The sequence below is a fragment of the Apaloderma vittatum genome, unplaced genomic scaffold (assembly GCF_000703405.1).
Source record: "Apaloderma vittatum isolate BGI_N311 unplaced genomic scaffold, ASM70340v1 scaffold21492, whole genome shotgun sequence".
Lineage (NCBI taxonomy): Eukaryota > Metazoa > Chordata > Aves > Trogoniformes > Trogonidae > Apaloderma > Apaloderma vittatum.
The window spans coordinates 12,946-29,001 of record NW_009705528.1 but is presented as its reverse complement, the minus strand read 5'-3'; the positions used below and the strand labels follow the sequence as shown (position 1 = coordinate 29,001).

At 48.2% G+C, this 16,056-nt stretch overlaps 1 protein-coding gene across 4 annotated transcripts in view; it reads left to right on the top strand.

Moving 5' to 3' along the window:
- Positions 1-5,510: 5,510 nt before the first annotated feature.
- The window catches only part of APLP2 (amyloid beta (A4) precursor-like protein 2), a 20,056-nt gene continuing 9,510 nt past the window's right edge, over positions 5,511-16,056 (top strand). For 2 of the 4 annotated variants that reach the window (XM_009865462.1, XM_009865461.1), the window contains exons 1-8: positions 5,511-5,680; positions 6,402-6,531; positions 8,853-8,965; positions 10,311-10,486; positions 10,958-11,178; positions 12,543-12,710; positions 14,635-14,780; positions 15,116-15,190. In XM_009865462.1, the coding sequence (XP_009863764.1) occupies positions 5,561-5,680; positions 6,402-6,531; positions 8,853-8,965; positions 10,311-10,486; positions 10,958-11,178; positions 12,543-12,710; positions 14,635-14,780; positions 15,116-15,190 (1,149 nt within the window). In that variant the 5' untranslated portion in view covers positions 5,511-5,560. The remainder of the gene's footprint in view (positions 5,681-6,401; positions 6,532-8,852; positions 8,966-10,310; positions 10,487-10,957; positions 11,179-12,542; positions 12,711-14,634; positions 14,781-15,115; positions 15,191-16,056) is intronic. The other 2 variants (XM_009865460.1, XM_009865463.1) reach the window with 2 other exon arrangements.

Genomic DNA, 16,056 nt, shown 5'->3' with positions numbered 1-16,056 from the left:
TTATATATATATATATTATTTTTATATTCCAAAACAATCGCAGTCGGGGCGCAGAAACAGCCAATACTAGAGGACATCTGTAACAGGAGGGATTCTTGAGCTCACAAACGAGCAAAACCAAACCCTAACTGCATTCCCTCTCCTTATCTTGCCTTTATCTCACCTTTTATTTCTTTTTCCCCTGCAGGTATTTTTCCTCACCACTTCAGATTCTCTGTTAATGCTCACCCTTCGGTTTCCCGTTTGCTTTTCGGACCGTTGTACGTTAGATAAACCCCAGCCTGTGTAGCTCGTGGTTAGACGCGTGGTTAGACCGAGGAACCGCAGGTTCCTGCCATGGTCTCTCCACTGCAGGGTTGGTTTTTTTTCATGAAGCTCCCACAAATGTTCATGAAGTTTGAGGGGTGGAAGGTTTTTTTGATTGCATTTTGGTTTGTTCCCCACCCTGGAATGCTGAATCCCTTGGAACCAGGTTTTGCCTGTCCGCTAGGGCGCACGTGAGTTGTGACGAGTTTTAAGCCAAAAGTTATTTTGGCTTTGAACAAATTCTTTTGAGGTGATGGCAGATTTTATAAATATATTTTCCTGTGTATTATGGAATCCTGGTATCCTGGTAACCGCAGTGATTATTTTCACTAACTCGAGTGTCTTGAGATGCTCTATGTTGTGTCTTGTCTTGTCCAGGAAGGCAAAATTGCTTTTCTTCAGTTCTTTTCTTTTTGGTTGTACACGAAAATGTGAACTTTCACTCAAGTTTTCACTTGCTGCCTAGCTAACAAGCCATCTCGAGTCTCTGTGGTTCGGATTCCTGAATAATTTGCGTGGGAAAGCAGTAATTAGTCTCGCTGCACGAGGCAAAATGATTCCACAGATTGGAGCGACGAGGGGTTGAGGATTAAACCGGGCTGACCTTAAGCGAGTCGCTTGACTTTGTGCCTCTCGTTTAGCCCAGTGCTAAATAGTTCTAACATAGATGTAGTAAGACTTGGAATTTTTTTAAAAAAGATACTTCAAATAGCGCCGTTGCTGTGTTTTCAATATTTATTTTTTTTTTAAAAAAGGATGCTGTTCTCTCAGGGAGTCGTTCCGTGGTAGGAACAGGCAGCCACGTTACGCCAGCGCCTCGGGGAAGCCAAGACCGTGCCGAATCGTGGCTTTTGCCAAATTTGCTGCTGCCCCCCGAGCGTTGCCGCACGCCGGCGTCGCTTTCCCCATCTGAACGCGGCCGTTTCCCGAGTGCAAATGTCTGACAGGCAGATTATCTGCCCAATGACTCATGTGGGCTTGGTTTATGGAGCGTGATAAACCGGAGGAGGAGGGAGGGGGAAATAATCTGCTACCTCATTAGTACAAGTTCCAAGGGCAAAAAGGCTTGCCCGTGAGTCACGGGTGCTTGGAAATCTCCCTTTTTTTTTTCTGTAGAAAAGCAGAAAGAAGAGCTTCAGGCTTCAGCAGTGGTTTTGAATGGAAGTGCTTAGATATTGTCGCTGAATTTCCAAGCGGTGGAGGCTGCATGTTAGCCAGCAACAGCAGCAATCTAAATATAAACTGCACCCGAGCTGGCGCTGCAGCTCCCGCCTGAGTTTCCAGTTTTCTGCTGGTGCAGAATCCTCTGCCGCAAAAGTCAATAAAGGACGAGCAGATGAGGGCTCCACCTCTTCCAGCAAGTTAAAGTAAGCCAAAGACTGCTTTACTGAGATTTCTGCCATTTAAATTCAAAAGCAAACACAGGCTGGTATTATCAGCTCACACCAGATCTGCCTGCAGACAATAATTCTTCCTGTCTTGGATCCCTGCCCATGTGCATTATTGTAATTATCAGCAATTTAAAAAAAAATAAAGCAATAAAGCTAGGATGAGCTGCTAGTCTGTAGATTTACTGCCTGCTGTGTCAGGCATTCATTAGCCTTCCTGGGTTCAAGCCACCTGAATAAAAAGCCGGAAGAGGAGCGAAGGAAAACAAAGTGCGGAACGCAACTTGAGGCACGAATCACGAGCTCCGCTCGTGTTTACGAGCCATAAAGCCCAAAAGAACGGGGATTTTTAAGCGTTCTGCTCTGAAGTTCTGGTGCGTCAAGCCCCACCGCCAACTTCCCGCGTGTTTTAATTGAAGGGTTGGGTTTGCCACAAACCATTAATTGCCAGGTGAGGTTCAGGGCGACGAACACGAGGTTGAAGGGCTGAGACCTGGGGAGGCTCAGCTCTCCTAACGCCAACCCAGCTCTTCCCCGTCCAAAAGCTTCACCTTAATGCAGTGGTTGGGTTCGTGACTGCAGCGTCTCCTCTATTGATTTGGAGTTTTGTTTCGCCCAAGGGCTGGCCTGTCCTTACGGCAGGAGAAATGCCCGTGGACACGGCTCTGGACACAGCAGTAACATGGTCAAGTACCCGTTTTTCAGCCAAGGAAAAGGTGAAAAATGAGAATATTCACGCATTCTGTGGATATTACACTGGTATGGCAAGAGTTACAGTCCAGATAGAATAGGAAATGTATTCCTTAAAATGAGGAAAAGCTCCTTTCTTTCTGCCTTTAATTAAGTAAAGGTGGGAAGCGTAATTTATTTGTCTGAGTCGGGCCTGTGCTGAACAGCCTGTTCTGGAGTCCCTCAGGTTGTGGTTCACGTGCCTTCTGATTTAAAAAGCAGGATATTTGCGAGGGGCTTCGCTTAATTAATCCCAACAGCCCAAGTACTGCCTGGCATTTTTTTGCCCGCGGAGCAGCAAGCAGTTGTGAATACTTGTAGCTCTTTTGAACGGGAGGTCTCTGGCTGCCAGGTCCATGCAACTCACAATCAGAGGGTTGGTTTTTTTAAAAAAGCTTATGAATTATACAGGCTGGAGTTGCAGTTTGAAAGCAACTTAAGCTTCTCCTTGTATCTGGCCGGGTTGCCCCCCATGTGTTTCGACAGAGGAAGCCTGATGCAAAGCGTAAGTGAAAAGGGGATCTAAGATTTCTCGTTCCGCTCTGGTTTTGCCAGAAGGAAGACTCGTATTCTGGCTGATCTGACCAGATGAGCGAGGTCACTGTGGTGTCTGACCTTGTGGAAAACGCAGAATGCGCTTAAACGGGACGTTTTGCGGATGTTTCTGTCCATAATCTCTGTAGCCTTGCCCGTCCGTCCTTTGAGATGGTCGGTTACTTGCGGGAAGAAGAGGCACGAGAGCCTTTCTGGAGCACAGAGCCTCTGGGTGGGCAAAGCTCACCGATCAAACCCACCGCTGCCAACTCCAAGAGTCTCGCAGTAGATAAAAGACGGGATACTTGGGCAGAGAAGGAGGAAAAGAAGATTTCAAGATTGGAATTCTAGTGTTTCTGGCCCGTAGATCAGGCACTGCGTGACAGGGTGAGGAATTTGACGTGAACTGGCCGGAGATGTAGATGTTTATGGAATCAAACACTTCTTTGGTCTTGGGAAGCACACTGGATGACAGAACTATCCCAAAAGGCAGAGCCAATGTGGCATGAAACGTCTTGTAAATGCACAGGCCGGTGGAGTAACGATTGATGCAAAAGTCTTTTCCCCAATAACATTCTTCTTGCTCTCGTGTTGTGGATAAATATTAAGGGGTGATAGCTACTAAAATAACGTTTGCGGAGGACAACGGGGCAGCCTCTCTGTTCTTGGTGTATCAGAGTTCATTAACTTACTCAACAGCGCAGTTCAAGGAAAGATTTCGTCCATTTGATTAAAAGTGACGAAATCAAGCAAGTCATCAGTCTCGTTTGTTCAGCTGTGAGTTGGGGCTTCGCGTGTTCTGGGAGCTACAGCAACTGCCCTCGACTGATATGCAAACTATGTGAGCAATCCGCTGAGGAGGAGGAGGAATGATACCTTTGCCACAATGCCAAGGTGTCAGAACCGGCAAAAAAAAACACCAGGAGCTCGCATCGGAATGTGAATTGGGGGTGGTGGTGATTTCAGGAGGTTGGTATGTGTTTGAACAGGGAGTTTGCTCCTGCAGGAGCCGTTCGAATGGGATATTTCTGCCTCTGGGGATGGAGCCCGCCCCTCTCCTGCTCCTGCAGTTACCTTATTTTGCGGCGTGCTTGTTAAGTTTTGCTTTGAAGAAACCAGATTTGGAGCGGAGCGCTGCTGACGATCTCCAAACGATCTCTTCTCTTGGGTCGCGCCGCATTCCTCTTGCGAGAGTTCGTGCTTCGTGCGAATCTTGGCCCCGTTGTCGTAAACCAAAATCAATTGTTCCCTTGAACGTGTCAAGTCCTGCGCTCTCTGGAAAGTGGTGGTTTGGTGTTTGTTTGGAGAGAGAGGGAGAACAAGACCCTCTTCCAAAGCTTCTGTGTGTTTATAGGGGGTCATTCTAGGTTTTGCCTTTTCCCCTAAAATCCAGCAGCGAGGAGCAGCCCACAAGGGTTGTCCAGCTGAATTCTCCTCCCTGCTCCTTTAGTTACTTGAAGCGGACACGGATTGATCCGAGTTGATGGGGATTTCAGGCGATAGGGGATGAGCGGTGCCCACAGTGTAACGTGCATTTTTGAGTGCACAGCTGAAGTAAGAAGGTAGGACTGGTGCTGCCTGCCAGGGAAAAAGCAGCTTAGGGGCAGCCCTGAAGCCTCTGTGTCTTGCTGTTTCTAATCTGCCTTGTCTGAAGGAGTTGAAATGGATTTCATTCCCCTAAACACCTTAAAGAGCTTTCCATTTAGGAGTTCATCTGGTTTTTGCCTCGCGCTGCTTGAATTTTTTTATTTATCTTTTACAACAGTTATGTAGGGAGAGGATGTTCAGCTACCAACAGCCGCTCAGACTTTCCAGAAAAAAAAAAAACCAAACAAGGAGTCTGCAATTTAATTTAGTGCCCTTTTTTCTTCTTCTGTTCAGCCAGCAGGATTTCAGGAAGGGAACCTGACCTTGTTTTCATTGATCAGTCTGCAATCTGACCTGAACGTGGGGCTGGGTTGCTGGGTGGGGAGTGCGCAGAATATGCCTCAGAACGGCAGAAGGCTTTGAGGAATTGGTTGAGGAATTGGAGTCATCCTTACCTGTATGTCTGGGCAAGAAGCTTAGGTATTTCTATCCCAAATATTTGAAAGTTTTGGGAGAAACCCTGGGTTTGGGAGAAACTCTGGGATTCTCATGGTGGGAAGCAGTTGCTTTTAGTAGTAGCAATACCTGCTTTGTGTGTAACCTCACAGAGGCGTTTCTGCCAGAAGTTATTAGTGATTTATCCTCAAATATCAAGTTTTTTTCTACCGTCTGTTTTACCTGTGTGGGTGCATCCTTTTAAGTATGAATTATTTTTTTGTTTGGTAAGGTGCTGCTGCAATAATAAAACCAGAGTTTGGAAGAATGAACACCTTGCTGGTGACAACTTGGTGTGGGCTCACCAGCGTTAAGGATTTAGGGTTAGGAAATTAGTTGCAAGACTCCAGTGATAGCTGGATTAAGCATCTCTGAAAAGCTGCCAGAGGGTTTCTGGTTCTTTGGAGTCGTTCTGCTTTTGCTGGGATAATGCAATCAACGGGTTTTGTTTCTGCTTGTCTTCACAGGCGCTCGCGGCCAACGCTGGGACAGGGTTTGCGGTGGCAGAGCCTCAAATTGCCATGTTCTGCGGGAAGCTCAACATGCACGTGAATATCCAGACTGGGAAATGGGAACCCGACACTTCGGGGACTAAGAGCTGCTTTGGAAGCAAAGAAGAGATTCTGCAGTACTGCCAGGAGGTGAGTTTTCCTGTGCCATCCTGACTGGTCGCTGCTCCTAAAGAATCGGATTCCAATTTAGTCTTTAAATGCTCAGGCATATCACAAGAAGTTTATTTTATTATTTTTTTAACGGAAAAGTGATAGAATGCGCTAAGTCTGGGCTGGAAAACTTTAAGAACTGCTCTACAAGGCTGATATGAGTGGGGTTACATTTGGTTCACGTAGTAGAAGCCTAAATATAAGTCAGTGTCTGGACTTGAGAACTCGAGCAGGACATAAGTATCATATTAATGCGTCACAGATGGAGCAGGCACGAGGAAACCTGAGGAGGGAGGTGCACATTAGCTTGACAGGTGACGAGAGAGTCTGAAGATATTGCCGAACCCTCCTGGTTGGTGCTTGCCCTCTTCCAGAGGGTATCGTGCTGCTCGAGGCAGGGCGGGAAATAAGTAATTCTCCCTGACCCTGCGAAGCCAGACACCTCGGCTTAGTGCCGATGAAGGCTCTTGCCCCTGACCTGGCTTCCTCCTGCTGCAAAGAAGCCATGATTGTGTTTCTCCAGCCCTGTGTGACAAACAGCTGGGGGCTTTTTTAGATCTTCAGCTGTTGGGAGCTTGATCCGGAAGAGAACGTGTGTCCATGTGCAAATTCGAACTGGTTCTCGGGTTAGGAGCCGCTTTGCACCTTTTTTTGTCTTTCCTGGAGAGAAACCTCTCTCTCTTTGCATCTCCTCTAACAGATGTACCCAGACCTTCAGATCACGAACGTTGTGGAAGCCAATCAACCCGTCAGCATTGACAGCTGGTGCAAGAGGGGCAAGAAGCAGTGCAAGGACCACACTCACATCGTCGTGCCCTACAAGTGCCTGGGTGAGTGCGGGGTGCGACGTGTTTGGGCACGTCCTGACGCCGTTCCAGGGAGGGTGACTGACTTGACAAGGTGCCTCTCGTATCAGGTTGCCATTTCCACATCCAGCTCCCGCTCGGGCGCTTTTATTTCCGCAAGATGGAACTCCGCTGTTCTCGAGCGGATCGGCAGCTTGATAACAGCTGTGGTGGAATAATGGTGCTTGGCGTGAAAAAGAAATCCCCATTCTCTCTGCGACTGCCATAAAAACTTGTGGGCTATTGTATCCGGGTATCACAAAGACACTGGGATTTAATACTCTGATCCTATTTTTGGGGAGCTTTAATATTTTGTTGCCTTGGAGACTTAAATGCTCGGTGTGTTCAGGCTTCCTGCTTCAGCGTTGGCAAGAGATCTCTATTCTGTTTCCACGACTATATTTAAACTTTCCAGTTTCAAAGCGGCCCCGCTTCTTGCAGCTGTATCCCACGTCCCTGCTTGGAACGGTGCAAGAATATGAGATAAACGGTGATGGATTTCGTGGTGCTTTCCAGAATCTATCCACCCCCTTGAAGCAGGCAACGTGTTTAGCTTGTTTACCTCGTGGCTTTTGTCCCGCAGATTGCGCCTGACGCTGTGCTCAGGCTCAGCTGGCTCAATCTCTTTCCAGTTTATCCACTGGAAAAGACTCGTTTTGTAAGGAGTCTTGTGCAACCTCGGAGAGTCTGACTGCTGGGAGTGTTCGGGAGGGAGCCAGTTTCCATAATTTGTAACCCAAAGTCAGGTGGTTTGAAGCAGAGCACAAGCGAATCTGCAGAGCCGTGTGGGTATTGGAACACCCCCCACTAGATGGGCATAGAGCACTTTGAAAGAAACGCAATTGGGTGCAGACTCATCCTGTATCTCTTGGAGATGTGGAAATTCAGGTTTGAGAAGCGACCAAACCCAGTTGATGATACTGAGAACAACCAGCGGAAATAAGGCTGAAAGCAAGATCTCCGGATTTATGAGACGGCGTCTCCGTTAGAAATAATCCTCCTCCAAGCCTATTCTCCAGCAGAAAAATAAGCTGATTTTAGTGACATTGCCCTAAAATTTGATAGGCATTAAACTGTCTGCTCAAGTATTTAATTAGTGTCTTTCGCAGCGTTCTCAGCTCGTTCTGCCCGGCCTGCAAGGCAGCTTTGGTTTTGCATCTGAGTTGCAAGTCAGTAGTCCAGAGGTGCATAAAATTACTTTTTTGTTGCCTTTAGCAGTCCACAAATTGCCCTTTGCAAACAGACTGTGTGTTTCTCTGGGGTGTGCATGACTTTTTGATTATTTTGAGGTGTTTTTTCCTCCACTCCTGCTTGTCTTCCTTGCTCCATTAACGCCCAGACTGTCTGGAAGCAGGATCTTACCAGGGGTAACCTTCGTCTGCCTCCCCTCACCAAGGAAAGCTCTTTTGTATTTCAAAGGTGAAGAGGAGAGAGAACCCATTAGCGCTCTCACCGAACTGTAAAATCGAGGCAACAGTGGGGTGAGGGGAGCGGGGCTGAGCCTGGCGAGGTGTGAAAAAACGAGCTGTGAGGTGGTGCAGAAACTCTGAAAAGGGAGAGGGTTTTTCTCTCTTTGATAGCAGCGCCCACCGCTGGGGCAGGTGTCCGTCATGTGTTTTCCGATCCCTGGGTGAACGGGAGAATCTTCTGCACGTTGTTCCTCACAGCCACGGTTTCCTATTTTTAAAGTTTTACCTTAAACTAAGTGAAAAGGGATGATGAGCACTGATTTCATTATCAGAGAGTAATAATTCCCACACTTCTGGTGCTTCCTTCATGTGTGTCGATGCCAAAGCGAGCCGTGGTGGAAATTTAGGCCGAATAGCTTTGAAGTCCAACTAATACAGAATCTGCAAAGCGGACTGATTCTCTCCCACCTTCCTCAAAAGCCAAACTCTGGCTTTAAGGCTGTGCCAAAACTTCATCGTGCTGTTGAGGTCGTGGTTATCTACATGTTGGAATGCAGTGTATCTGCTGACTCTGGCTGCACTCGGGGTTTTGGGCGGCGTAGTTTTTATTTTTCCAGTCCTCTGTGTTTTGGTTAGGACTTCCCCGAGTCAGGGAATGTGCTGCAGTTGATCTTGACTTAAACCAGCTGGAAACTGTTGAAAACAAAACCAAACAAGACTCGCTCAGATACCCAGACAGACGACACTCGTGGCACGTCAGAATTTCCGGGCCCAGACAGCATGAACTAGCTTCGCTGTGGTGCGCCTCCTTTTTAGAGTTTGGCTCTGGTCGAGGCTTTGCCTTCTGTTGGAAGTTGGACATGTGTGAACTGGTTTTGCTTCTTGTTTTTTTTCCAGTGGGAGAATTCGTAAGCGATGTCCTGCTGGTTCCAGAGAAGTGCCAGTTCTTACACAAGGAGCGCATGGACGTGTGTGAAAGCCACCAGCACTGGCACACCGTGGCAAAAGAGGTAACGGAGCGGCTGTGGCAGGAGGGTTTGTTCTGCATCTGTCTGCCTGGACGCTCGCAGTATCGGAGCGTGACGGTGTTCATCTCCGCGCTCTGTCGTTCCCGTGGACCAAGGCAGAGAACAATGAAAAAAAGTAGTCGACTGACTTAAAAATCCGATGTAGTTAGCCAAGTTCTTCTTGGAAAAGCTGTCAAACGTAGCTTGCCCGAGATCATACTCTAGGAGAGATCTAGGAATTGAAATCGTGTCTCCAGGATATTGCTGTAACCTGTGGCTCATCCTTCTTTCCAGGGCAGAGCGATCATAGAGTGGTTCCTGTTTTTCCTGCGTGTGTTGCATTCACGCACCTGCTGCTGCTGGGGATTTGGTTGGCAGCGCTTGCTTGGGGACAGGCTGAGTTTGGTTGTGACTGATTAGTGGAGGTTTTACGTAAGAGGTGGATTATCTTCTCAGAGTAAATCTAGCCCATGGGGTTTTCGTGGTTTGGGCTTTTTTTTTTTTTTGTTTCATCTGACTGGCAAAAATGCTGCAAAATCTCTGCGCGCCCATTTGCACCAGGGGTGATAGAAACAAGATCGTGACAAAACGTACATGTTTTCCATTTTGTAGACGGAGCCGTTGTAGACGGAGCCAACACAGTGATTAGTTGTAACCGTGCTAGTAAATACGAGGTTAAGGAGATGCACCACTTAAACTTGCTATTTCTTTAGAACACCACGAGCCAAAACCCATCCGAATAAAGCTGTGCTAGAGGAATCGCCTTTTAATTGAGGATAAACTCGTTAACATCAAGTATATTTAAAAATCACTTGCTTTCAATGTTGTTGGAGAAGTTTTCCAGAAATATTTGGCTCGTTTTACATCCATACCCTAACAAAGCAAAGCACGGAAGGGTTCTGGTGTAAATAATAATGCCTTTCTTCATTTTTTCTCTGGGCCACCACAAAGTTCTGTATTTCCTTAGCTTAAGACAAGTGTATAGACATGATGTCTCATCACGGTTTCAACCTGGCTTTTTCTTGAATTATCCGATTGATTTTCATCTACGGCACGTTGAAGTAATCTTGACACAGAACCCGTTTGAGCGATTATTCACTTAACTCCAATGGGAAGTTTAACAGATAAAGTTGAATGAGATGACTGGCCCGGAAGAGCAAACTGCTTTTCTTTGAAGTGCTCTCTCCCTTGAGTTGGCACAAAACGTCTCGTTATTTTTCCTGACTTTTGTCGTCTCTTTGTTGTAAAATTCAGACGGTTGGTAGCGTTCTTGGGACGTAGGGTAGGCAGACTCGATCCGAAGCGTGAGCGTGCTGCTAACCTTGACGTAACGGGGCTCCTCTTCCAGGCTTGCCTGACGGAAGGGATGATCCTGCACAGTTACGGCATGCTGCTGCCCTGCGGCGTAGACCAGTTCCACGGGACAGAATACGTCTGTTGTCCTCAGACGAAGGTGGTGGATGAGGCTCTGTCCAAAGAGGAAGAGGATGAAGATGAGGATGAAGACTATGACCTTTATAAAAGGTAAGGTTCTGGATGGTAACAGGGAGGGGATCACTGGATGTGAATATTTCGCACAGTCACTCCCATGTGGTGAGGGTGGAGAGGGGGATTTCTGTGCTTTGGAATTTCCCAGCGGGGAGTGTCTCGAGCCTAAAAAAAGCCTTGCAGGAGGACAAGGTGACTTTGCAGCGCTCCTGTTACTGGAGAGGCCAGGCAGCCCCTCTCCCTTCATCCTTAGCCAGTTAAAAAGACTCATCGCTACAGTAGATACCTCCCCCAGTGGTCTGTTCACTTACTGAAGAGAAGCTGGTAAGGAAATAGAAACCCCCCAGGCAGGGAGGAGCCTAGGGGGCTGGTCTGTAAGGAGGGAGGTCCGGTTGCTGCGGCAGACGGGCTGATCAGTAGTTGGTACATTTATTTTTCTTGTGTTTCTACAGCAGATAAGAGAATTAACCTTAACTGCCCCTCCCTAACTTCCCTGTTTCCCTTCAGCGAGTTCCCTACAGAGGCAGGCGTGGAAGACTTCACAGGAACAGCTGTGGAGGAAGACGAGGACGAAGAAGACGAAGGCGAAGAGGAGGAGGAGGAGGTAGTAGAAGACCGTGATTACTATTACGACAGCTACAAAGTCGATGATTACAACGAGGAGACCCCCACGGAGCCTAGCAACGACAAGGCACTGCCTGAAAAAGAAGTCAGCAGCGATATGAAATGTAAGACACGTCCTAACCTACGGGCCTCTCGCTTCCTCGAGAGCGTTCCCGTTGGCTGTCAAGCTGGCGATGGCTTTTTGATCAAGTCAATAAATGTCGCTTGGAAGTTTTTATTTGCCAGATAAGTTAGCAAATAGAGGAGGGCTGATGATGCTTGTGTTTCAAGTGTTGAAATGAACTCTCTAGAGCGTTTGCCATATGTTTCCAGATAAACAGCAGTTCCGCTGGCAGAAAGCCCGGCCTTGGGCGCGTCGAATAAGCACCTCCGCGAAGGTGCAGCGTCGAGTCGGAAAACCGTCTCCGCATCGGCTAATTTTGAAAAGTCCTTAGAGGTGTTTGGGGTACGCCAGGGATTCAAAAACCGTAGCTTTGGGCCGTTACCTTGGATTTGGTGTTTTAAACCCAGTTTACGACATCTAAAAGCAGATGGGCCGCGCTCCGCAGAGGTGGCATAAAGGTGCCGCCTGACTGGTTTTACTATATGAGTAAAAGATAGTTAATGCAGTAGTAATATATGCTGTGCTCTGCAGTCGGTGCCGTTGCAGAGGGCAGCTGCTGAATGCCTGGTGCCTCGGCGTTACACGACGTCCTACACTTTTGCGTGTAGAAGCGTCTGCAGAGGAAGGAGGAGGGGAGAGGGAATAAAATTCAATTAGCTACAGATCACTGAATCACTGCCAGCAGTTCTTGCATCTTTTTGGGAAGATGCCAGCATGCTGCAGATAATTTTCCTTGCTGAAACAAGGCTTAGCTCATACATGCACAAGACTGTTACAAAGCTGCAGATGTTGAAACAGAATTGGAACAATGGTATGGGGGTTTGCAGTGGTTTGGGGTTTTTTTGCCCCCCCAAAGAACACTTGCAGACTTACAGACTGTATCTGTTCTCTCCCCTCAGAGTAACCCAGCGGCTTAGGCTGCCCGCTTATCGTTGAAGCGGTTCACGTGCCGTGGCTGCCTGGAGTTTGAATATTTATTTCAATATTTAACGTAGACCTGTTTGAAAACTTAAAACCCCCGCAGCTGAGATTGCCACGGCAATCCCGTTCCTTTTGCTCAGCCTGCCTTTGCACTTGCTCTCACACCTTTAAGATGCAAAGTGTCTGCCCAGGCAGAGCTGCAGCAGCACAGAACGTCTTTGCTTTAAGGGTTTTCTTTCCAGCACGTTGGTTTGATACCGAGAGCTCTACAGCTGGGACACCTGAGGCGTAACGCCGCGCCGTCGGCCGTATAGATCCTCGCTGTTTGGGCTTCTAGCTAAGGAGAAGTCGCTCTTGGGGGTGAAGGTGTTGAAGTAGTCGTAAGCTGCTCGGCCAGGCCTGTGTGCTCCTCACCAGCTGATGTTCTAACCCATCTCCACACAGCTGTCTGCTCCCAGGAGGCGATGACAGGGCCCTGCCGGGCTGTGATGCCTCGTTGGTACTTCGATCCTAACAAGAGAAAATGCGTTCGCTTTATATATGGAGGCTGCGGAGGCAACAGGAACAATTTTGAGTCAGAGGAGTATTGTATGGCTGTGTGTAAAAAGATGAGTAAGTCCTGCCTCCCACTGGCCCTTTCGGAGCTAGCCTCTGTCTGTCTGCCGTTCGGTGTCTCCTCCTCCTTGCCTAGGTCAAGAGAGGATACGTCTGTAGCTCGTCCTTTTGGTTCTGGTGTCCGCAGCAGCTCTGTCTGTCCTTCCGCAGCAGTCCCCTCTCGTCTCTGCTTCTCTTCAGGGTGAGCTTTCCTGGGGAAAGTGGTTCTCGACGTCCGCTCTCTGTGCTCACCGTCCGCTTGCAGCTCTTGCGAAGGGCTTAGGTGGCCTCTCGGAAATCTATAGCGGGGACCAGGGGCTCTCTCTAACTTCTTGTGGGAACACGTAGCTGGCCTGTTTGCATAACTGGGTTTATCGTTTTTTTTCCAAAAAAAAATGTATGAAAGGAAGCGCTCGCTTTCCCCAGTCTCGTTATCGTGCATATGTTTGACCAGGCGGTCATGAAAAGTAGGCAGCTCCTCTCCATTCTCCTGGTAGTGGGCCTTCTCTTGCTGTTGGATTTTGGGAAAATAGCGGAGAGGTAGTACAGGATTCAGATTCCCCCTTCTAGCTCCGTTTGCAATATGAATCATGACTCAATTCCTGCATTTTTGAGGGTTCAGGCACCGATTTCAACTGGCTTTTATGTCAGATGCTAAAACTACCCAAAACCATTTTAACCTCCTTATTAATCTTATTGTTGAACTCCAGCACTTCCACTTCAGCTGCCATTAAAGCCCTTTGAAAGGCTTTTTGTGTTGTCTGGGGCTTGGCAGCCTGACTATGCAGCCATAATCCTGTTTACAAAATGGGCTTCATGCAAGTGCTTTAGATTGGGCTGATCTGACTGAAGTGCTGAAATAAAAGATGCGGATGTCAGGAGCTTTTTGTACAAAAGTTGGTCCTGTTAGAGAGGGATTTGGGGCTGGAAAGAGAGTTCTCTGTGGCCAAGCCTGGTTCAGAAATGCCAAGAGCAGGCCCGGAGTACAGGCACGATCTCACGTCGTCCCTCGCGTGCAGACATCCGTTCCCTTTCTTTGCTTCTCCTAGTTAGAGTAAGATTTGTGGATTCAGGTGCCTGCTAAACTGCAAGATATATTTGGGTTTTTTCCCCTACTCAGGTTAGTCAAAATGATTGAAAGGTCACCTTAACTTGCCCTTTCTGCCCACTCTCTCCTAAAGGGCATCAATTTTGCCGTAGATCCTTTTTGGGAAAGGGCTCTGGGTTGTGTAGTTTGTAAAACCGCAGCGCAGAAACGCGGTTGGCTGTCTCCTCCTGAACCGCAGCGTGTGGAGCACAGAGCCCCCGCCGTGGGTTTTGCAGCTGTTTGGAATTGTCGGGTTTGAAATTATATTTCTCCCCTTGTCGGAGTTGACTGTCTGAAAGATACAACCCGTCCAGGTTATTGGCCGAGTCGATTTGTCACACTGAGCCTCCGTCTGTTGCTGTCTTGTCTAATACCATTGCCTGTTAGTCCTGCATGGTGCATCTGGTAGGGAAGGTAGGTCTGAAGTGTAAAATCTTGGGGAGTGTTTTGTGCAGATTTATTGTCGAGCTCCCTAATCGTATTAATGATGTCTGGAGCCAGCTTGTCAGCCAACAGCTCATGCACAAAATGTCATTTAAACTAGCCAAAGCGAAAGGGAAGAGAAAACGAGCTCTTTTCTCGGGCGATCCAAGTCGTTCTGTCGCTGGAGCTGAATAACGCTCGTTTGAGAACGGAACGAGAAGCCCGAACAGGTGCTGGTTGCCGCAGTGTTTTGCGGATGAGGTAACCGGCTGATGTTGCGCAGTAAATTGGCAGCTTAGGGAGACCAAAACAGTCTCGTGGTAGGTGGCAGTTCAGCAAACTCGGCCTGCCGAGGTGGGTTTGTTAATTCTGCCGGCGAGGACATGCCTCCCCCTACCTGTCCTTGGCACTCCGGGCTCACGGCGTTCTGAGCCTCCGCTTACCCTCGCCCTCTCCTCGCAGTGCCCACGGACGACGTGGATGTCTACTTCGAGACCCCGGCTGACGACAACGAGCACGCCCGCTTCCAGAAGGCGAAGGAGCAGCTGGAGGTCAGGCACCACAACCGCATGGACCGGGTGAGCATCTGGCTTTGGTCTCGCCTTGCCGCGCTGCGGAGTCGCCGCTCGTGGTTTTCTGGACAAATTGGCGGTGGGCCCGTTTCCTTTCCAGTCACTGTGTGTTTTTAGTGATGTGACCGTGCTGCAGCGGCTAGATTTTCATTTCTTCAGGCTTCAGGAGAGAGGGATCGCTGGAGACACTTGACTTGCTGCTCGGAGGGCTTAAACGCTGGGTTTAAAGCCCTCTCTTGTGTCAGGGCTGTACAAGGACCTGCCTGTGAAGGCAAATGAGCTCGCAAAGATCGGCCGTCGATTTGTGTCTTGTTGATGTGTTCTGTCCTTTCCTTGCCCAGGTGAAAAAGGAATGGGAGGAAGCAGAACACCAAGCCGTGAATCTCCCCAAGGCAGAAAGACAGACTCTCATTCAGGTAAGAGTTGAAGGACCTCAAGTTAGTGGTGCTCGGCCGCCTCCTTCTCATGAAACCAAACGAGAGATGCTGATATTTAAAGCCAAACGATGACTGAGACGGAAGAACAGCTTTCCTGTTCTCTCGACAGCTGCCTTTTTGAGGAGCTTCGATTCAATTGCGTGCTTTGTTCGTAAAGCTGGAGATGATCCGACGCTGTGCCAGGTCCTTTCCTAAACCCAGTCGGAGGAAGCCATCTCACCCCTCGAGTGTAGCCAGGGCAGAGCCAAAATGTAACTTCAGACCTTTGGCCGGTTTCACGTGAACCGGTGGCCTCGCCGCCGAGTTCCAATTGGCCCTGACACTGGACACACATTTCCTCTTTGGGCAGACTTAGTGAAAACCACTTAGACAGCAGATAAAGCTGGTTTGCTGCCAAAATGCCAATCTCCTGCCTTATGAGGAGAGTTCAGTTAGACTGTGAAGTTAATCAGGGATATTCTCAGTACGGGTTTGTCAGGGGCAGGCTCTTCTGGCAGTGACGACTGTATGAAGTTCAAACCAACATACAACTAAGTGACTGACTCCAGCTTTTAAGCCCGCTTTGGATTTTGTCCTAGAACACAGTTTTCTCTCTGCATTTTTTAACGTAAGCCTCTGTAAGTCCAAAAGAGTTTTCCATCATCTCCGCTGAAATATCAAAATGCTTAATGGGACTTGCCTGGCTCGTTTGGAGATGTGGGTTGTGACTTTCCTAATAGAGTATAAAGAGATTTGATCTGCAGGCATGCCGCAAAAAAAATCCCCTACGTGATACTGCAGTAAACTTTTGCAAATTCACCTTAATGGCTTTGAGCTGAAGGGATTGACCCTGTTTTGATATCGCA